Source organism: Artemia franciscana, chromosome 3, assembly GCF_032884065.1.
Source record: "Artemia franciscana chromosome 3, ASM3288406v1, whole genome shotgun sequence".
Lineage (NCBI taxonomy): Eukaryota > Metazoa > Arthropoda > Branchiopoda > Anostraca > Artemiidae > Artemia > Artemia franciscana.
The window spans coordinates 47,401,158-47,423,701 of NC_088865.1; the positions used below are offsets into that span (position 1 = coordinate 47,401,158).

A 22,544-nucleotide genomic window follows, 5' to 3' on the forward strand; every position below is an offset into this window, starting at 1 on the left:
ACGGAATAATAAAACAAATATTTTTCTATATATAAACTTAGAAATTGTTATTTAGGTCTAATCGGGTGAAGAAGCAAGCTTCTGTTGAGACAATTTAATCACTCAAATAAATTAACAAGAGATTCAATAAATAGCAGAAAGTACAAAGGCTATGCAATGAGTTACCTACGTTTTCAATAATTCAACTTTTCTGTTATTCCAGTTCTTCCCAGTCATTTGTCCTTCCTAATTTTTCAATAATACTCGTGAAAAATTCATTTTCTCTTATTTTGATAAGAGTTTTCAAAAAATCATTTTCTTTATTCACAGACACCAAATGGCTATTGAATGACCTTTTTCTTCCAAAGCCACTAAATAAGAATTGTATTAAATTGAAGAAGAATGTGAATATAGCTATTGGTCCAAAGAAAATAAAATTGAATACTGCTTGCACTATTCTTTGTAGAAGAGACGAAGGTGGAGCTGGGGCTGCAAAAAAAAAAATGTTAGTTCTGGTGCCATATACACTTATTAATAAAACTAACATTTAACCATAACAGCTTGCCAGCTGAATACGTTTTGCATCATTGTCGAAAACTTTTTAAAGAAACAACTAAAGACTTAATAGGAAAGATATCTTATTCGTAATTTTAATCACACATTTGTTCAAACTTCTTCTAGAACATACAACTTACTTTAAAAGAAATTAAAAGAAATATAATATATATTATAAATATATATTGGGGTTGGGGCTGGGACACTATAACGCTTTAAAGTCATTTTTGGTTATTTATTTTTAATATTTGAGTTAAAATAAGTTTTTAATTTTTAGGACTATTTCTTTTTCCAGACATATTCGATACAAAGTTTAGTCTACTTTCTTTGGTCTCTGTTTTATTTTGCTGACGACGCATACCACCTAAATGTATTTAATTAAATTTATATTTTTCACGAGAACCTGTCCGTATTACCAGAAAAGCCAACTGGGAGGTGAAAATATTTATTTTGTATTGAAAAGAAGGGGAATATTAAAATCTTAACTTCTTTAGGCCTTCGAAATAATATTGCAAGATTGTGCTGTCACCACAGGGCTGAAAAAATAATATTTCAACTTCTTTGTACTGTCAAAGATTTGTTTTTGAGTCTTGGTATGGCACGGAGGTTATATCTGAGCTTTAATAAAGGTTCCTATAAGTACAAATTTAAAACTAAGTATATGATTCGAAATAATCTTTCAAACATCGGAGTAATTATTTAAGAAAAATTATATTTTCAAAAATTGCTTATAAAATGAGGCAAATAATGATGTTTTTTTATCCAGTTGGTAAAGATGAGTCTCTGAATTCTCAGTTTAAATCAGTGGAATGGCATAGAATTTTTTCAAACATTTAATGATGAAATGTTAAAAAAAGTGGAAATTTAACACTTGAATTTACCACGAAAACGAAATGCAACTACAATATCACTAAAAAGTTTCTCACCTTTTAAAGGCTAATCAGTCATAAAATATAGTTATGCTTATGTATAGGGACTTCATAATTTTTTTCATTAAATTGTATAAATTGCTTTATACAATTATTATAGGATGTATCATATTGCCGCGATTAGTTGTCTATAAATCAAAGCCTTTTCAGGACAATTCTATTACTTAATGATAATTTTGGACCAAATATCAAATTTTTATTTTTGTTTACTCAACAGACAAATCGTGATTTAAATGTTTGAACTGAATATCTAAAAATCTCAAAATTTTATTAAAAATATACCAGAGATTAAAACCCCAAAAATTTAAATCACCAATTTATACCTATCAAATACAAAAATAGCAAACACATAATTATTTTTCTTAAGGAGTATTTTGAATCATGTACTTAGTTTGAAGCGTAAGCCAACAAGCATTTGTATTAGAATTCATATTTTTCTAGCCATTTTTGTCTTTATTTGAGAATTTTAGAATGAATAGAAGAGGAAATAGTAGCGAAGAGCTCTGAATCAAACGGACTCTAAACTGACAGGACTAGCCCTAATAAACATTCACCAAAATATTGAGGTAGACATCGATCATGTAATAAATAGATATGACTGGACTTGTAAAAGAAAAATAATTTTTGTTTTATAGAATTGTGATTAAGCAATATACGTCGAACTTTAAAAAGTGGAGAGATGATCTATATTGTTTTGAAAAGCAAAATGTTATCAGTAAATTTTTGAGATTTTCTCAAAGTTGACACTGTTTATTAAAACACTATTTTTTTAAAAGATAGTGAATAGTTAATGTCTTATTGCCTATGCTTAAAACCCTCGTTTTAATTGTATGTATTTTCTATCTTGTTGTTTAATGTTTCTTATTATAACCCTAAACGAACTAGCATTTAATGTTTAATCTCTTTTCGCATACGCGATCGTGTCTTAATCTTCATTTCCTACTGTGTATTACCATCATAATTACTAAGCGATGCCCTATATTTAGGCGACACACATAGTGATTTGACGTATAAAAACAGTCATAAAGAATGTATGCCTCCAAAAGATGGTTGAAGGCCAATTTTTTGGCAATATAAAACTTAAATCACTCGCTATAGCTATCAGAGGTACAAAGGCTAAAAACTATGCAGAAGATATTAATTATCAAATATTTCGTAGATGGTGAACAGCATTTGATTTTTTTTTTGTATGGTGGGGTGATTTTTACAACCTACTTTTTTTTTATCAGTATTTTTAAATCGTTTTAACTTCAACAGATTTATTAGAACTTTAATCCTCATCATATTTTATATTAAATTTACAACCATTTCAACTACCTACCTATGATGTGTAATTGTTGAAATTCCCTTTAAATTGCTGATATTTCTTTATTCACAAGTATATCCGGAGCAACCAATTATGGGCTCCCCGCTAAGAAAAATCCTCGATCCGCTATTGAATTTGGATTGGAATACTGGTTATAATGGTTGCAGCAGTAGCTGAATCTAGTAAAGAGCCAGCCACAGTCCATCGTAGTCAAAAATTGAAAAACCATGTTTCGAAAAAAAAAAACAGCCAAATGAGAAAAATCGTCCATCTGGCATTGAATCAGGAATAGTACCTATTGTTTCTGTTCATCTTTAAAGTGAAACTCCTTTGCGAAAACACATTTGTGATAATTTCTAAACAGAGCCTAAAACCCTCAAACCTTGCGTAGGATTGAAAAAAAAGTACACCATTGGAGACAGTGTGGTCGAAAACTCTATTTAGGGTTTGTCATCTAACACTGATTCACGAAATATAATTATTATTTCCGTTAATCTAAAAATGTAAAATTTTTTTAGGTTTATTATGAAAGTAACCAGGAGAAGGAGACTGGGGGACCCCGATTCCCCAAAATATTTTTCAGGCACCCTCAAACCAGATTTTTCAAAAATCCAATTGTCAATTTGGTCCATTTTTGGCACCCTATCAAGGTAGACTCGCCGCAAAGAGGAGAAAAGTAATTTCTCTGATGCATTTCCTAGGGGGGTATTTTCTGGGGGAAGGGCCTGGAGATAATCTACCACAACAGCTTAGAGAGATGTTAAATGGTTCATTTAAAATCTATTGCTCATAACCTTATGGTTATTACATATTTTCTAATCTGTTAGATTTCCTAGATTTGAATGTTAATTAGTCCGCTAGGAGAATTTTCCAAGATCCATTTGTGTTGAACACGGTCAGCCGAATTTGAGACAAAATTTGCAAAGTGATTTTTAAGATATAAGAAGAGGAATAATTGTAAAAACAACAAATAATTGAATTTCAAATGAATTTCCCTCGACATACTCCCCCCACTTCTGCTGTTTAAGCTTCATCAAATATAGTTTAAGGCTCTCACTCCTTACAATAGAAACTAATTAACTCAATGTTTTACAATAATCAATTACGGTTTTATTTATTGAATAATATCCAATAAATATGCTTTTGTTGTAGACATGACCCTTAATAGTCACTTGGAGAAGGGCTATAAGTTACGCTATTATCAAAAAGTTCGTGGTAACAAACTGTTTTTCAACTTTTGAAACTAAAAGATACACCAAAAGAATCAGATTTTCATGCTGATTTTAAATATATAAGATTCATCAAATGTAGTTTTTGTCATCAAAAGGTTATGAGCCTGAGAAAATTTGACTTATTTTGGAAAATAGGTGGAAACACCCCCAAAAAGTGATAGAATCTTAACAAAAATCACGCCATCGCATTCAGCGTATCAGAGACCCCTATTGCGAAAATTTCAAGCTCCTATCCAAAAACATGTGTAATTTTGTATTTTTTGCCAGAAGACAGATCACGGGTAGGCTACGGTTCGTGTTTTTTTTTTTTTTTTTTTTTTTTTTTTTTTTTTTTTTTTTTTTTTTTTTTTTTTTTTTTTTTTTCAGGGGTCGTCGTATGGACCAAGTAGTCCTAGAATGTCAAAAGAGGGCTAATTCCAACAGAAATGAAAAGTTCTAGTTCCCTTTTTAAGTAACCGAAAAAATGGAGGGCACCTAAGCCCCCTCCCACACTAATTTTTTACCCAAGTCAACGGATTAAAATTTTGAGATAGCCATTTTGTTCAGCATAGTCAGAAACCATAATAACTATGTCTTTGGTGATTACTTACTCCACCAAGGTCCCTGGGGGAGGGGCTGCAAGTTACAAACTTTGACCATTGTTTACATACAGTAATGGTTATTGGGAAGTGTACAGACGTCTTCAGTTTTTTTGGTTGGGGGGGGGGCTTGAGGAGAGGGGGCTATGTGAGAGGATCTTTCCTTGGAGGAATATATCAAGGGGGAAGAGAAATTCAATGAAAAGGGCGCAGGATTTTCTAGCATTACTATAAAAAAAAAACAATGAAAAAAATAAATGTGAAAAAGTTTTTTCAATTGAAAGTAAGGACTAGCATTAAAACTTAAAACGAAAAGAGATTATTACACATTTATTTATTACTATTTATTATACGGCCTTTCTCATTAAGGGGTCATTCTTAAAGAATTGGGACAAAACTTAAGCTTTAGTGTAAAGAGTGAGGTATTAACGAGGAGACAAACCCCTCATATACATAATAAAAATATAAGAATATAGAAGTTTGTTACGTAAGTTAATTCTTAAATTACGTATATTTTTTACTAATGAAAACGTTCGTTAAAAATTAAAAGTTCTAGTTGCCTTTTTAAGTTACCAAAAAATTGGAGTGCAACTAAGCCTCCTTCCCCACCCCTTATTTCTCAAAATCGTCTGATCAAAACTAAGAGAAAGTCATTTAGCAAAAAAAAGAATTAATACGCAAATTTCATTTTAATAATTTATGTTCGGTGAGCCAAACCCTACAATCTTCATTGATTAAACAATCGTATAGATTGTTGATTAACTTTAACTTTAACTTTAAACTTAAACTTAAACTTTAACTTTAAACTTTTAACTTTAACTTTATCGTATAGATTTGTTGATTAACGTTGATTAAACTTTAGCGTATAGAGCGGGGCGTTGAGAAGGGGCAGCCCCTTTCATACACGGAGTAATTTCTGTTCGTTTTAAGTTTTAATGTCGCTCCTTAATTTCAGTTAAAAAAAACTAGTCTTTTTTATTTAATGGTCTTACAAAGACCAATAGATTAATTTAAATTAACAGAACTGTAGTTTAGTTAGTAGAGTGTTATGACTCTAATCTGAACGTCAGGCTTCCAGTTTCCGCTTGGGTATTTCTTATTCATCATAGTTTTGCTCCTTTGATATGGGTATTTTTCTGATAACTAACTATTTACTTGCTTTTTACGCGATGCAGTTTCTTTTTAAACTTGTCAAGCATTTTCATTCAAAAGGGAATGAAACTCATGTTGTTTCATTGATTAAAACTACAATCTTAGTTGATCAATAAATCCAAACTGTCAAACCCTCATCACTTTGGGGTTGGAAATTTGTAGGTATATGGTTCTGGAACCGCTCAAAGTTGTATATTAAAGAAAGGATTAATTATTGTTATATTTAAATTTTCAAGTTATTACTGGCTTTCACTCTTTAATTGACAGGATAAAACTATTTATAATGTATATAAAGAGAAATCACAGTACTGAAAACCTATTTGTGTCTTATCTTCTGTAATATTTTTCTAGGTGTCAGGTTACATTCTAACTTTTTCTTATTTATTTTTATTCCACACCCGTATGTCTAAAGCGACTTTGTGTTTAACACTGGTTGTCAAGTGAAATAAGGAAAAGATACAAAAATTTTGCCTCTGTTCTGAAAACCTTGAAAATCTTTTTTTTTTTTTAGAAAAAACAGTTACTTCTAGAATGCCAAGGATATTGATGCGTAGATGCGTAGTAAAAATCTTAGAAATACTTTCTTAGTGTCCAGTTCATTTTTTAATAGAATAAAGCATGTTTTCTTTACTCTGTATTGCACTAAACTCATTTAAAACTTTAAATCCAAACCAATGTGTATTTCAACCAATGTTGAAATACTGAACTAGTTCCATACTATATTCCTACTCTCAGCTTGTAAAGATTTATTATTTTGTAATGTATGGGTAATAATTTTTTTGTTGCAAAATTGCCATTTTGAACGAATAATCAGCTAGTTCCTTACATTGAACAAAAAAGTGATTCGTAACTCCGAAAGTAACAGGAAATAAGCAAAATTTAATAATTGGTTATTGATTTTTCCATTTCAATGGATCTTTTAGCGTTCAATGGATTTGCAACATTCATAAATACAATCCATTATTTTAATAGCGTCCTTCAATGCCAAATCACCTCCCCATGTATTATGCCAAATCACCTCCCCATGTAATCACCTCCCCCAAATTTCATGTATTTTTATAATGCCCCTCATATTATTACATTTTGTGGTACTAGGAAGGTAAATTCAGATCCAGGATGTTAGAATTAAACGATGAGGACGATAAACGTGCAAAGCTGTATTGGTAGCCCTTTAACAATGTACAATCGAAACCTCTATGTTTCGAAGTAAGGTTATACGGTATAATTTCCCAAAGCCTTATAATAGATGCGGCGATTACACTGAGGTTTTGAAACCTTGAAGATCTTCTTTAAGAAAAGAGTTACTTCTAGAATACCAAGCAAATAGCTGCCTTATACCAATCTTAAAAGCTAAATCTGAATGTAAACTATGTTTTTCAAACAGTTCATGGTAACGAACTGTAGTAAGGAGCGACCCGGCTCAATAGCAACCAAAACTCTAAAAAATGGGGTTTTGATATCAAAAGCTACATCAAAAGAATTGCATTTTAATGCTGATTAGAAATATATAAGTATAATCAAGTTTAGTCTTACGCATCAAAAGTTACGAGCCTGAGAAAATTTGCCTTATTTAAAAAAATAGGGGAAAACAACCCCTAAAAGTCATATAATCTTAACGAAAATCACGCCATCAGATTCAGCGTACCAGAGAACCCTATTGTAGAAGTTTCAAGCTCCTATCTACAAAAATGTGGAATTTCATATTTTTTGCCAGAAGACAAATCACGGGTGCGTGTTTATTTGTTTGTTTTTTTTCCCCAGGGGTCATCGTATCGACCAAGTGGTCCTAGAATTTCGCAAGAGGATTCATTCTAATGGAAATGAAAAGTTCTAGTGCCTTTTTTGAGTGACCAAAAAAATTGGAGGGCACCTAGGCCCCCTCCCACGCTCATTTTTCTCTAAAGTCAACGGATCAAAATTTTGAGATAGCCATTTTGTTCCGCATAGTCAAAAACCATAAGAACTATGTCTTTGGGAATGACTTACTCCCCCACAGTCCCTGGGGGAGGGGCTGCATGTTACAAGCTTCGGCCAGTGTTTACATATAATAATGGTTATTGGGAAGTGTACAGCGTTTTCAGGGGATGTTTTTTTTTGGTTTTGGGGTTTGGGTTGAGGGGAGGGAGCTATGTGGGAGGATCTTTCCTTGGAGAAATATGTCATGGGGGAACAGAAATTCAATGAAAAGGGCTCAGGATTTTCTAAAATTATTATAAAAAAAAACAATGAAAAAATAAGCATGGAAAAGTTTTTTCAATTGAAAGTAAGGAGTAGCATTGAAACTTAAAACGAACAGGGATTATTACGCATATGAGGGGTTCTAAAAATACTTTAGCATAAAGAGCGAGGTATTTAGGAGGATATAAATACCTCGCTCTTTATGCTATAGTATTTTTTTACATTTCAACTATTTATTCTACGGCCATTCGGATTCAGTGGTCATTCTTAAAGAATTGGGACAAAACTTGAGATTTAGTGTAAAGAGCGAGGTATTAACGAGGGGACAAACCCCCTCATATACATAATAAAAATTGAAGAATATAAAAGTTTGTTACGTAAGCTAATTCTTAAGTTACGTATATTTTTTACTAAAAAAACATTCGTTAAAAATTAAAATTTATAGTTGCCTTTTTATGTAACCGAAAAATTGCAAGGCAACTAGGCTTTCCCCACCCCTTATTTCTCAAAATCGTCTGATCAAAACTAAGAGAAAGCCATTTAGCCAAAAAAGGAATTAGTATGTAAGTTTCATTGTAATAATTTATGTGTGGAGAGCAAAAATCAGACATGCATTAATTCAAAAACGTTCAAAAATTACATAAAAAACTATTTTTTTTTAACTGAAAGTAAGGAGCGACATTAAAACTTAAAACGAACAGAAATTACTTCCGTGTATGAAATGGGTTGTCCCCTCCGCAATCCCTCGCTCTTTACGCTAAAGTTTGACTCCTTGCCACAATTCTGCTTTTTAAAACAATTAAAAGCTTCAGCGTAAAGAGCGAGGGATTGCGGAGGGGACAACCCATTTCATACATGGAATAATTTCTGTTCGTTTTAAGTTTTAATGTCGCTCCTTACTTTCAGTTAAAAAAAAACTAGTTTTTTTTATGTAATAATATTAAAGAGAGTATGTTTTCTTGCTCGTTCACAAAAATTCAGAACTACATTGGATGAACTAAGAAGATTGAACTTATAAATCCTTTGTAATCCTTTCGCGATGAAAAGCATGAGAGATAGATTGTCTCTTTGAGAGGAAAAGCTGGCAAAACCTTTTCAGGGATATTTAAAAATGATTATTTCCACTTCTTGATGATAGTCTGTAATCCTAACACAGACATTAGGCAGATGGTGATACAATAAGGGTAATTTAGATAGTCTATCAGCTCTGAGAGTCAGTTGAAGGTAAACGGAGACAAAAATATATTTAAAGATTTATGACTGACCATGACCACAAGACTTGCAAATGAGTGGGTGACTGAGATTTTTAATTGACAACGTTCTTCATTAAAAACGGCAAGAATATATTTAAAAAAATAAGCTCTTTCGATGGAAGTAAAGAGAGAAATTGGAACTTCAAACAAATAAAAAATTTAGCCTCGCCATTTATGTAGCATATATCAATAAAGCTAGCACAAATGAGCCAACTGATGATAATTCTCTTATGTTTGTTAGATTATAGAAAACTGGACACTTTACTGAAAACTCGAAAGCCAAGGGAAAAAAAGAATGCTAATCTAGGATTATAACACTTTCCACGGTCTTACACCATGTGTGATTAATTTTCAATATACAATTCACATTATCTTGAAAAATTTTTATAGCTTGTCTCAAAAATTATAATACAAATGATGATTAATATACAATTCTAAATTGTAAAAAATACACCTTATTATTACTCGAAGTGAAGAACAAATAAACCCTAATCTAAATTCTGGAAATCCAAGTTAAGATAGAAACTTTAAAGCTGGTCAATAGTCTTAATACTCCTAATAATATCAAAATGGCTTCACATCAAACTTGTCAAAAACACAATTATGAAATGTCCCTAAGATGGTTTATTCTTTTATTTAAAAAGTTTCCATAAATGGTTTACTTTTAGTGTACCAAAACGACCAAAAGTAAAGCGCTAGTTTTCTATAATCCTACAAGTACAGGGAGAGATGATGAATTGGTTCATTTGTACTAGTCTTATTGACCTATGTCAGATTAAATAAAAAAAAAAAAATCTACAAACTACAAAATAACTATACAACTACAAGTACAAAAAAAATCTGGAGTAAATTTTCTACCCAGAAAAATGGTAGTTTTCTGACCAAGTAGGCTATTTTATATCATTTACTTAAAACTTTATTATTAAGGAAAAGACTTTGGTTCCAATGGAAAACTAAAAGTTGAAAATAGAGGGATCCTAAACAAATCTAAAATCTAAAAATTTACAAATCTAAAAGTCCTCAAAGAAGAAACTAATTGGGATAGAGCCATAGCAGTTGTCGTATTTAATCCCAATACGTAAACTTTCATTATTTTTTTGAAATGCGCCAGATTCTATATATCCATTTAAAGTAATATTTCATAAAAGCAGTGTCACTGGCTGATTTTTATAGCTATAAATAAACTGAAAATAAAAGCTTATCTTTGTCTTAAAACAAAATTCTCATTTTATTTTTGAGAAAATGCTAAAAATGGTGAATGGGTAAATGGAAGCCTAAATAAGCTTAAAAGCGAAATACGTCAGACCAAATGAAATATTCTCCATTGATCACCTTTTACCAGGGCCTGTCAGAATGATACAAACTTATCTATAGAAGTCAGAACACACTAAGCTCCTATCCCATGCAAAGGGGTAAACTTCACAAGAATATCTTTTGATATTTCTGTGATACGTAAAGCATGTGACATACATGCACATTAGCGTAATAATCACTTTTTATCTTTTTTTTAACAGCTGTAAATATTAAGTCCGATGGAAAAAAAACTGCTGAATATATCCATTGGTGTATACAGCTATCCTAGGACAGGGGCAGATCCAGGATTTTCCTTAGGGGGGCACATAATAGATTGTTTCAATAAACTTGCGAACAAAGAAATACCCTCAATAAAAGGGAACTTCGACAATTATATGTTGTAGGTAGGTAGTGGAAATGGTCGTAAATTTAATCTAAAATCTGGCGAGGGTTTAATGTTTTAGAATGAACAGAAGTGATTTGTCATATAATATAGAGCTTTAACTAGATAAAAATAGGCAGTAAAGTGTCCACCATTTGCTCACCAAAATCCAAAATTTAAATTAATATTTTTTGCACTTCTCATACATTTACTTTCTATTATACAAATCTCCTAAACAAACAAGAGCTAAGAGCTCATATGGCACTTGTGACGAGGTTGGAAGAGTCAAGAGCCAAGAGGTCATATGACATTGACTCTAGCAAAATTCTAAGTATCAATAGATTGATTTAAAAGGCAAATAAGAGGCTTAATATTGATCAGGATTTAAAAAAGAGGTCTGAGACACGAGGTCCTTCTAAGTATCAAATTTCATTAAGATTTGATTACCTATTCGTAAGTTAAAAATACCTCATTTTTTCAATTTTTTCTCTCTCTCCAGCCCCCCAGGTAGTCGAATCGGAGAAACGATTGTTATCAAGTCATCTTGTACAGGTTCCTGACACGTCGAACGATTTTCATCGTCCTAGCATGTCCAGAAGCACTGAACTCGTCGAAGAGAGCAAGTCCAGTCTAGTTATGTCAATAATTTATTTAGAACTTGTGCTTATTCTTCCCATCAAATTTTCCAAGCTTTTTCCAAGATTTCTGTTTCCCTCCTCTACTCCTCTATGTCCTCGGATCCGATTCAAACTGAAAATGGGGTATCTGAGACATAAGATCTTTTTAAATATCAAGTTTTATTAAGATCCGATCAGCCATTCTTGAGATAAAGATACCTTAATTTTCACGTTTTCCAAGATTTTCGGTCCCCCTCCAACACCACCCAATGTCACTAAATCTGGTCAGGATTTTAAATAAGAGATCTGAAGCACTGAGAGCTCTGAAATCAAATTTCAATAAGATCTGACCACCCGTTTGTAAGTTAAAAATACCTCTTTTTTTATTTTTTCCAAATTAACCCCCCCCCCCATCTCCCCCATTGAGAGCCAATCCGGTATGGTTATTTTTCAATCATGTATCTAGGACTTGTGGTTATTTTTCCCACCAAGTATTCTCACGATCTCTCCATTCTAAGCGTTTTCCAAGATTTCCAGTTTCTTCCACCAGCTCCCCCCAATGTCCCCGGATCTGGTTAGGATTTTATGATCCAATCACCCGTTTTTAAGTTAAAAGTACCTCCTTTTCTTCTAATTTTTTCGACTTACCAAATTAGGTCCCCCAACTTCCCCAAATAGAGCAAATCCAGTCTGGTCATGTCAATAACGTATCTAGCAATTGCGCTTATTCTTCCCACCAAGTCTCATCTCAATCTCTCATCTCTAAGTGTTTTCCAAGATTTCTGATCCCCCCAGCTCCCCCCCAATGACCCTGGATCTGGTCGGGATTTAAAATAAGAGGTCTAAGCTACGAGGTCCTTTTAAATATCAAATTTCATTAAGATCCAATTACTAGTTCGTAAGTTAAAACTACAAAGGTCTAAGCTACGAGGTCCTTTTAAATATCAAATTTCATTAAGATCCAACTACTAGTTCGTAAGTTTAAACTACCTCATCACTTCTAGTTTTTCCGAATTACCATCCCCTCAACTCCCCCAAAGAGAGCGGATCTGTTCCGCTTATGTCAATCACGTATCTAGGACTTTTGCTTATTTTTCCCACCCAGTTGCATCCCGATCCCTCCACTCTAAGGGTTTTCCATGATTTCAAGTTCCCCCCGCCAACTCCCCTCAATTAAAATAAATCCACTCAGGATTTAAAGTAAGAGCTCTGAGACATAATATCCTTCTACATATTAAATTTCATTAACATCCGATCACCCATTCGTAAGTTAAAAATACCTCATTTTTTCTAATTTTTCCGAATTAACCGTCCCATCACTCCCCCTCAGATAGTTGAATCGGGAAAATAACTATTTTCAATTTAATCTGGTCTGGTCCCTGATACGCCTGCCAAATTCCGTTGTCCTAGCTAATCTTGAAGTGATACAGTGTATTCGTAAAATTTGAAACTAATCGAAACAATTTTCGAGGCTCTTATATAAATGAAAATTGTTTTTTCTTATGGAATTATTCATTTTGCCATTATGAGATTTATGCCCAAAAAGGATTTCACTACGGTATATAGAAGATAGAAAAATCTAAGGGATATATTCTGCATAGTACAGAAACGCCTTTTCTTAACCCTTATATGCCATTATAGGGCAAATGATTTCTATTAATTTTTGCACATTAAAACCGACAATAGGGTAATTTTTTCCTTTGATACCAATGCTAATACGTTTAAGGAGGTTTTAAAACTAAAATACAAATCAAACAATACATAAAGAAATATAAAAAACTAACAGAAGCTGCTTACCTTCTGTAGTAGTTATCGATGGCAGAGTTACTGCTTCTGGTACCCTTGTTGTCACGGGAGTTATGATAGGAGTTACAGCTGTTGTTGGAGTTGTAGGAGTGGTCGTAGTTGTTGGTGTGATTGGGACCGATGTTGTGGTAGGAGTTGTTGTTGTAGGAGTTGTTGTTGTTGTAGGAGTTGTTGTTGTAGGAGTTGTTGTTGTAAGAGTTGTTGTTGTTGTTGTAGGAGTTGTTGTTGTTGTTGTAGGAGTTGTTGTTGTAGGAGTTGTTGTTGTAGGAGTTGTTGTTGTTGTTGTGGGAGTTGTTGTTGTTGTTGTAGGAGTTGTTGTTGTAGGAGTTGTTGTTGTTGTAGGAGTTGTTGTTGTTGTAGGAGTTGTTGTTGTTGTTGTAGGAGTTGTTGTTGTTGTAGGAGTTGTCGTTGTAGGAGTTGTTGTTGTTGTAGGAGTTGTCGTTGTAGGAGTTGTTGTTGTAGGAGTTGTTGTTGTTGTTGTAGGAGTTGTTGTTTTATGAGTTGTTGTTGTAGGGGTTGTTGTTGTTGTAGGAGTTGTTGTTGTTGTTGTAGGAGTTGTTGTTGTTGTAGGAGTTGTCGTTGTTGTTATTGGTGTTGTAGGAGTTGTTGTTGTAGGAGATGTTGTTGTTGTTGTAGGAGTTGTTCTTCCTCTTGTTGTTGAAGGTGTTGTTGTTGTAGGAGTTGTTGTTGTTGTTATTGGTGTTGTGGGAGTTGTTGTTGTAGGAGTTGTTGTTGTTGTTGTAGGAGTTGTTGTTGATGTGTCAACTATTGGTGTAGGAGTTGTTGTTGTTGTTGTTGTTATTGGTGTTGTAGGAGTTGTTGTTGTTGTTGTATCAACTATTGGTGGAGGACTTGATGTTGTTATTATAGTTGTAGGAGTTGTTGTTGTTGTTGAAGGTGTTGTTGTAGAAGTTGTTGTTGTCGTTGTATCAACTATCGGTGTAGGAGTTGTTGTTGTTGTTATAGTTGTAGGAGTTATTGTTGTTGTTGAAGGTGTTGTTGTAAAAGATGTTGTTGTAGGAGTTGTTGTTGTTGTAGGAGTTGTTGTTGTTGTTGCAGGAGTCGTTGTTGTAGAAGATGTTGTGGAAGAAGTCTCAGTTGTAGTGGATGTAAAACTAGTTGTTGTTGTTGTTGTAGGAGATGTAGTAAGTTCTTCAGCTGAAAAAGATGATGATAATCTATTACACCGAGAAATTTTTAAATAATAAGATAAACATATAATTTATGCAATTTATTTCTGGCTTCAAAATGTATCTCGTGCAAAAAAAAAACAAAGGTTTTAAGAGAAACGAAGAAAAATGCATTCACCTAAAAACGAGCAGAGATAAGGAAAATAGAATAATTTAAGGTTAAAGCACATACATATTAATAGAGATCCTAAAATGAAGTAGAAACTGCAATGACTATTCAGGATAAATCTTAAGTGAACAAAAATTAAAGCAAAAAGGAGTAGAACTATCGGTCCCAAAGCTTTCTAAAAGTCAAAGTGTCATTTCAGTTTTATTGAGAACCTTTCTTATAAAGTTTTATTAGGATAAACAAGATCTATAACATTTTGTTTTCACCAAACTGTTTTCAGATGCCTTGGTCTTTACAGAGAAAAAAGATGTTATTCCAACGGCTTTTTGAGAAAATATTTGTTCTTTGTAGCTTTGAGTTGATTATTAATTGTAATTTTTTTTATTCGGAGTGTAATGTATTCATTGATATTGACTTTTTTATGTTTTATGTTTAGATAGAATTTCACTCTGTTTTACTGGTCTTTGATTTAATGCAGTGCTTTAGTTTTATTGGAGAAATATTCTTAGAAATAAGATCTTTAGGTAATTTGTATTCAATTTGGACTGATTTATTTTTTTAATTTTATTATTAAAAGGAATACTTGTAAATTCTTAATTCGAGCTTTTTGTATGAAAGATAAGATTTTAGCAAACTATTTGAATTTCATAAAAACTAAACTCTACATTCCAACAGCAGTTTTAGCCTACTAAAAAACTTTGGATGGATTATTATGGTGAATGTTATTTAAACAAAAGAATTAAAAATCTACATGACTGTTTGGCCTTCTAAAAGCCTCAATCATGCAGACCCATAATTTTACAATCTTGAATATACACAAATAATGATTGACAGTATAATAATAAGCATCTTATTGTATTATATTTTATGACTATTTAAAAAATAATATATTTGAGGTCATTTATTAGAAATAGTTTTCTAAAATTGAATATAAAAAAGAATATTTTGAAAATTGAAAAAATAGATCCCACTTTTTCTCGTTATATTAGACATACGGTTTTTAACAAGCCCACTCTTGTTATGGAAAGTAAAAATTTATGATTTACCTGATCCCTCAATCCAATTGTCCCTTAAGGTTTCAATTGGGTCCCTTTGACGTTTTTTACCATTTTGCGGCACGAAATCACGATTTTATCCAGAAAAGGGCCCAATCGCTATGATTTGACAACCAGGATGTACGTAGTATCTTCTGATTTAGGTTAAACATCCCATTCAACAATCCTTGAAACTTTCAATTCAATAACCTCAGCTGTTTATGATACTTTGGATATACCCCTTTGAACGCCTTTTTTACTCAATGTGTCTTTCGATTTGGTTCAAAATCCCTCTCAACATTGCCAGAAAGTTACACTTTAATACCCTTATATTCTTTTGGATATCCAAGATATAAAATGCACCATTTCCTAATGCTCTAGGATTTTTACATTGCCCCACAGGATTTTTAGTATATGAATGGGGTGGGGGGTTGTCCCTGGGGGCTTAGTAAATTGATTTTTTATCTATTGCAAAAAATGGCTATCTAAAACATTTGAATGGATGTCCTTGGTAGAAGGGTAACCAAGAGGACGCTTGACGACAGTGATTGCCTAAATATCCATTTTGACTTTTATAAATGTCACAAGCACTAACTAACACTAACATGCACTAACTAAGCACTAACAATATATATATATATATATATATATATATATATATATATATATATATATATATATATATATATATATATATATATATATATATATATATATATATATATCATTTAATATCATGCACTGGTAACTTATAAATTATCTGTCTCGACCCAGAATAGGATCAAATCTTTTTCTGACTTAGTTTAAAAGCAAATCCATAGCCAAGCTAAGGGCTGACTCGGTTAGCCCTTAGTTTATTTGTGTTGACCTCATGATAGGATATATTTCTTTCTAATTTTAAGATCAATATAGATATTTCGCCATTTGAACGACAACTGAAGCATTGAAAATAAAATTTTGATTTTGTTATATTATACGAATATCAGATCAACAAAGTTATTTGATAAACTAAAAAAAAAGTTATATTGAATTGACCACCGCTGTCATTCTTTCACTTAAATTTCACTAGGCATTAATACTTACTGAGCAAAAGACTTGGATCTAACAAAGCGCTAAAACTTATTCCAGGGACAGTTGCCTCATCTTCATTTGTCTGAAATCGTTTAAGTAGTGCTATAATGTCATCCTCTGTTAATTCCACATCAGCGGTAAGGATAAAATTTAAAGATACTTCAGAATTAACAGTTCTCTTTTGAGTTTCAGTGCTTTCAAATCCTACAATGGAGCTCTTGTAGTCAGGAAACACTACTTTGAGCTAAAAAAAAAAAACGGAAAAAATCTATAAGAAATCTTGTGGAAGAAAAAACTAGTAATTCAGACTTAGTAAACTATACATGAAAGATTTTCAAAATAAAATTGGTTTCTACGTATATATTTTTAAAGAGCCCGCAGTAAACAAACACAGATGAAATTTATAACTCGTCATTATATTCCATATTTTATTCTCCCTACATAGCCCTACATCCCTTACATGTAATTGATACAGTTTGTAGCTATCTAAATATGACTGTGCTTCCATTACTGATTACAAAAAAACATACAAAAAAACAGACAAACTGTCAAGTTGTTATTTTTAGACGTGAATAGCGTGGATTTGAATAAATTTGATAATCATAATGGCAATCTTAAAAAGTCAACTAGTGAACTGGCCAATCTGCAGTATATAATTTCTTGTTAGTAGTGCTAGGAATAAAGAATTTTCCACATAAAAGTAAAGAGCAACCTCATATCGTAAGAGAGAGAAAACTATCCTGCATTAAAAGTGAACTTATCCCCATTATTAGCTGAAAAAACTGTTGTTTTTTTATATTTAGATTCTAATTATTTTTCTAATTATACCAAGAAATCCACTTTTCCCTCCATGGTATATCATTCATGATTTACCATGAATAACAAGAGGAGCTTTCCTACATGAAAAGCTCCTCTCTTTTCAAATCCCCTCCCCCTCGAGAGATTCTGCAAAACAATTGGGTTTTGACTAATAATTCCGCTGGAAAATATTTTGCGGATGATTTCGCCTTGAAAATTCTCTTGGTCATGACAATAAATAATAGTTCAAAAAGGGATAAATCCCTCTTTTAAACAGTGAAAAATAAGAACTACTGGATATTTCGGTCACATTTATATTGATCGTCATCAGCAGAAATACTAAAGTAAAACAAACAGAACTAACTATATACATAGACATTAAAACTAAGACATACTATATAGTGCTAACATTTATCGGTGCAATACTGTAAGTAACCCTTTTTCACTTCCCATGTTCTAGTTTATTAGCTTTATTTTGATTAACAGGTTAGAAGAGGTAAACAATTTTTTGAGAGAAATGAACCTTACTTTATTTAAACATGGTAAATTATCAGAAATTAAATTTAACACAAATCCAGATGTATCTCTACAAAACCCTGGGTTCTTGAATAAAATTTTCTTAATTTTGTTTCTTTCCCTTAACATTTGATTTAAAACTCTGGTTCCTAGAAATCAATGAGACATTATTGAAGTCTAGAAAACTTAAAATATGTTTCCATAGAGCCGAAATGAAAATTTTATGTTTGGAATTTTGCTCAATACCTTACAAAATAGAATCTTGATGTTGTAGTAATCTCATCTATAAATTGTGGTTAGTACGTCCCACATATAAATATCCGCAAGTGACGGGATCTGACAGACCCCAATTTGATTTTCCACTGAATTTCGATTCTTTTCTGAATTTGGAAGACTAACTTAAGTATTACTAGTCTTCTAAGCTACCTTTAAACTTTTACTTTGTGAAATTCTTTCAATTTTTTTTTACTCAGCCATAGAACTTAGACTAAAGAACAATTCTCCTTGGCTTCAGGTGTAAGACCTTTTATGAATCTCCAGAAACCTTTTTCTTCTTTTTGAAAAATAATGGCAATTAACCAATCTTGATAATGGTTATTTATTAGTATTTGCCTTATAAAAGAAAACTTTTAAATAGATTTTGGTGAGCAAATATTAAAAATACTTGTAGTTCAGGATATGATCAAACCAATTTTTACTCGAGAAAGGGACAAGAGAAAAACAAAACAAAAATACATTATGGTTCGCTGGTTATCGGTGAATTTAAAGTCTATACTCTTTTTATTGTTTAAGAGAAGAGCACCAAGAAAAGGATGTCTTCCATGCTTTTCCAACTCTACAGTAAAATTAAATCCCTCCCCCATCCAAATCTAATATAATATGAACAATATGATCTGCCCAATTGGCCAGAAAGTCCTGCCTTTGACCTGGGTCAGCTATAAATCTTAGAATCATTTGTATTGCCTGTCGAGGCTGGTTGGGTGTTCTTTCTATGCCTACCCACCTTAGTTCTACCCTGGATCGATAGCCGTGGATCATAGACCATCTCTCAACAGTTTACAAATGTTTATAATCCTAATTCAAAAATCAATTGACTTGGACCATTCTTTCTTTTTTCAATTTGCAATTGCACTTGCCCATTTGCACTAAAAATAGTTATATTTCTGGGTGATACGGTGTTTTTAAAATTTGTGGCAAGATGGAACCTATCGAAAAATTTTCTAGAACGTTTTGACAAGATTGGCTACTTGAATTCTCTTTGATTTTTATTAGGGTAAACTAGATTAATTTTGCATCATTTATGATTTAAACTGTGAGTATTATCAATTAAAGTATGCTACATTGTGTATTAGGTTAGTTTAGGTGTATTTTCTATTATGGATAAAAAAAAAATTCTTCATGTTTTTGTTGAGTGTGAATATTACTGTTATCCTTGGTTAAGTCTTGTGTTGTATTTTCTCTTTTCTTTTTATTTATTCCTCTAGTACCCTTTTTCCTATATAGGATGAAAATAACAAAAATTTTAATAAATGTAATTTTGATAATTACGATATTATTTTGATAATTAAAGATATTACAATCTTTTGTAATATCAATAGATATTACAAAAGATTGATGGGTAGTGTTACCCAGCAAATTTTACGATCCTAATAAAATTTCCCTTATTTTTGAAAAAGGAGAAACACCCCTTAAAAGTTAAAGAATCTTAATGAAAATCACAGCATATGCTTCAGCACATCACAGAACCATGTTGGACAGGTTTTAACCCCTTATCTGCAAAAATATGATTCTGTTTTAATTGTTTGCTGGAATAAAGGTCACGGATGCATGTTATTTTTTTTTATGTTTTTTCCAGGGATGACCCTGTTCACTCAGTGGTCCTAGAAAATTCTGAAAGGGCTCATTTAAACAGAAATTAAAAGTTCTAGTGCCCTTTTTAATTGACTAAAAGATTCGTTGGCAACTAGGTACCCTCCCTCACCATATTTTTTTCTAAGCTGTACGATCAAATTCTTAGATATCCATTAATTTCATCGTAGTTCCAAGAACCAGTAATTTAAATATTTGCATATAACCTGACTGACCCCACCTCCCCACATCCCCAGAGAAAAGGCACTTAAGCTATACAACACGTCCTTTATTTATGCATAGTAATTGCTATTGGGAAGTATGCATGCATTTTCATGTCGGAAGAAGGCAAACCTTCTACAGTTGTTTTCCACGGAGGGTTTTCCATGCGGGGGGTAGTTTAAAAGGGTTGAACTTTTGAGAAAAATAGCACAATGGGGAGTTTGACATAATTCCTGTACAAATTGTTTTTACGTCTTGCTTTCTTTTTTATGTCTAAATTTTACGCTTGGAGTAATTATCTGGGGCAAATCTTCAACAGAATTATTTAGTGGCTAATTCCTAATATCTCCCTGAAGGTAGGCCTAGACCCATATTTCCCATCATTGTTTAAGAAACGATGAGAAATTTAATAACAAAAACAAGCTTTTTCAACTAAAATTAAGGATCAACACTAAAACCTAAAGCGAAAAGAAATTATTAAATATTTGAAAAGGATTTCCCGCTCCTCCACACCTTTCTTTTTACGCTGAAGTTTGAAATATGCCCCAGCTCTAAAAGAGTGGCAAATGAAACACAAGGGTCGTTTGATTAGAACAACAAGAATTTTTTTTTTAAGCATTAAAAATTCTAGCGTAAAGAGCGAAGAAGTGGTAATCCCCTTTATAATCGCAATAATTTGTGTTCATTTTACGTTCTAATATGGCTCCTTAATTTCAGTTGAAAAAAATGTTGTTTTTTATTTCATTGAATTCCTTCATAAATAGTTCTTTGTCTTAAAATGTGATATTTTATGCGAGATATAAGAGTAGCTAAAAATGGGCTTTCGTTTTAAACATATTTCGTTTCCTACAGAATTTCTATGATTAAGAGCATCTAAAGCACAATTTTCAAACTGTACCAATACTACATCAAAAGAATCGTATTTTAATGCTGATTTTAATATATAAGTTTCATCAAGTTTAGTCTTACCCATCAAAAGTTACGAGCCTGAGAAAATTTGCGTTATTTTAGAAAATAGGGGGAAACGCCCCCTAGAAGTCATATAATCTTAACGAAAATCACACCATCAGATTCAGCGTATCAGAGAACCCTACTGTAGAAGTTTCAAGCTCCTATCTACAAAAATGTGGAATTTTGTATTTTTTGCCAGAAGGCAGATCACGGATGCGTGTTTATTTGTTTTTTTGTTTGTTTTTTTTCTTTTTCCCAGGGGTGATCGTATCGACCCAGTTGTCCTAGAATGTTGCAAGAGGGCTCATTCTAACGGAAATGAAAAGTTCTATTACCCTTTTTAAGTGACCAAAAAAATTGGAGGGCACCTAGGCCCCCTCCCACGCTAATTATTTTACCAAAGTCTATGGATCAAAATTCTGAGATAGCCATTTTATTCAGCGTAGTCGAAGAACCTTATAACTATGTCTTTAGGGACGACTTACTCCCCCACAGTCCCCATGGGAGGGGCAACAAGTTACAAACTTTGACCAATGCTTACATATAGTAATGGTTATTGGGAAGTGTACAGGCGTTTTCAGGAGGATTTTTTTGGTTGGGGGAGGGGTTGAGAAGAGGGGGATATGCTGGGGGAACTTTCCATCGATAATTTGTCATGGGGGATGAAAATCTCCATGAAGGGAGCGCTGGATTTACTAGCATTATTTAAAAACACAATGAAAAAATAAATATGAAAAAGTACTTTCAGCTGGAAGTAAGGAACAGCATTAAAACTTAAAACAAACAGAAATTATTACCCATTTGAGGGGCTCACCTCCTCCTAATACCTCGCTCTTTACGTTAAAGTATTTTTAGTAATTTCAACTATTTATTCTACGGCTTTTGTGATTCTGGGGTCATTCTTAATGAATTGGGACAAAATTTAAGCTTTAGTGTAAAGAGCGAGGATTTGACAAGGGGGCGAACCCCCTCATATATGTAATAAAAATATGAGAATACAAAAGTTCTTTACGTAAGCTAATTTATAAGTTACGTAAATATCTTACTAATAAAAATATTCGTAAAAAATTAAAAGTTCTAGTTGCCTTTTTAATTAACCAAAAAAATCGGAGGGCAACTAGGCTTCCTCCCCCGCTCTTTTTTCTCAAAATCATTCGATCAAAATTATGAGAAAGCCATTTAGCAAAAAAAAATGCAAATTTCGTTTTAATTATTCCTCTGCGGAGAGCCAAAATCAAAACAGGCATTGATTCAAAAACGTTCAGAAATTAAATAAAAAAAACAAGTTTTTTTTAACTGAAAGTAAGGAGCGACATTAAAACTTAAAACGAACAGAAATTACTTCGTATATGAAAGAGGCTGCTTCCTCATCAACGCCCCGCTCTTTACGCTAAAGTTTTTTACTGTTTTAAAAAGAAGAATTGATAGACAGAGTCAAACTTTAGCGTAAAGAGCGGGGCGTTGATGAGGAAGCAGCCTCTTTCATATACGAAGTAATTTCTGTTCGTTTTAAGTTTTAATGTCGCTCCTTACTTTCAGTTAAAA

General features: G+C 32.5%; 2 protein-coding genes across 2 annotated transcripts in view; both read right to left on the minus strand.

Annotated features, from left to right (window-relative positions):
- Window positions 1-79: 79 nt before the first annotated feature.
- Window positions 80-19,023, minus strand: LOC136025551 (mucin-2-like). Its single transcript, XM_065701580.1, has 4 exons — window positions 18,982-19,023; window positions 16,677-16,908; window positions 13,252-14,418; window positions 80-468 (listed from the first exon to the last, which is right to left on the minus strand). Exons 1-4 carry the CDS (start codon window positions 19,021-19,023, stop codon window positions 194-196), a joined length of 1,716 nt encoding a protein of 571 aa, XP_065557652.1. The 3' UTR covers window positions 80-193.
- A 1,476-nt stretch (window positions 19,024-20,499) lies between these two features.
- The window catches only part of LOC136025552 (uncharacterized), a 107,649-nt gene continuing 105,604 nt past the window's right edge, over window positions 20,500-22,544 (minus strand). The window contains exon 7 of the mRNA XM_065701581.1: window positions 20,500-20,506. Within this exon, the coding sequence (XP_065557653.1) occupies window positions 20,500-20,506 (7 nt within the window). The remainder of the gene's footprint in view (window positions 20,507-22,544) is intronic.

Excerpts from the sequence above, each read along its gene's own strand:
- LOC136025551 (XM_065701580.1), bottom strand. The coding sequence starts at position 19,023 with ATGGTCTATGATCCACGGCTATCGATCCAGGGTAGAACTAAG. Across the intron at positions 14,419-16,676 it reads AGATCCAAGTCTTTTGCTCA|CTGAAGAACTTACTACATCT; the intron begins GTAAGTATTAAT and ends CATCTTTTTCAG. Across the intron at positions 469-13,251 it reads ATCGATAACTACTACAGAAG|CCCCAGCTCCACCTTCGTCT; the intron begins GTAAGCAGCTTC and ends TTTTTTTTGCAG.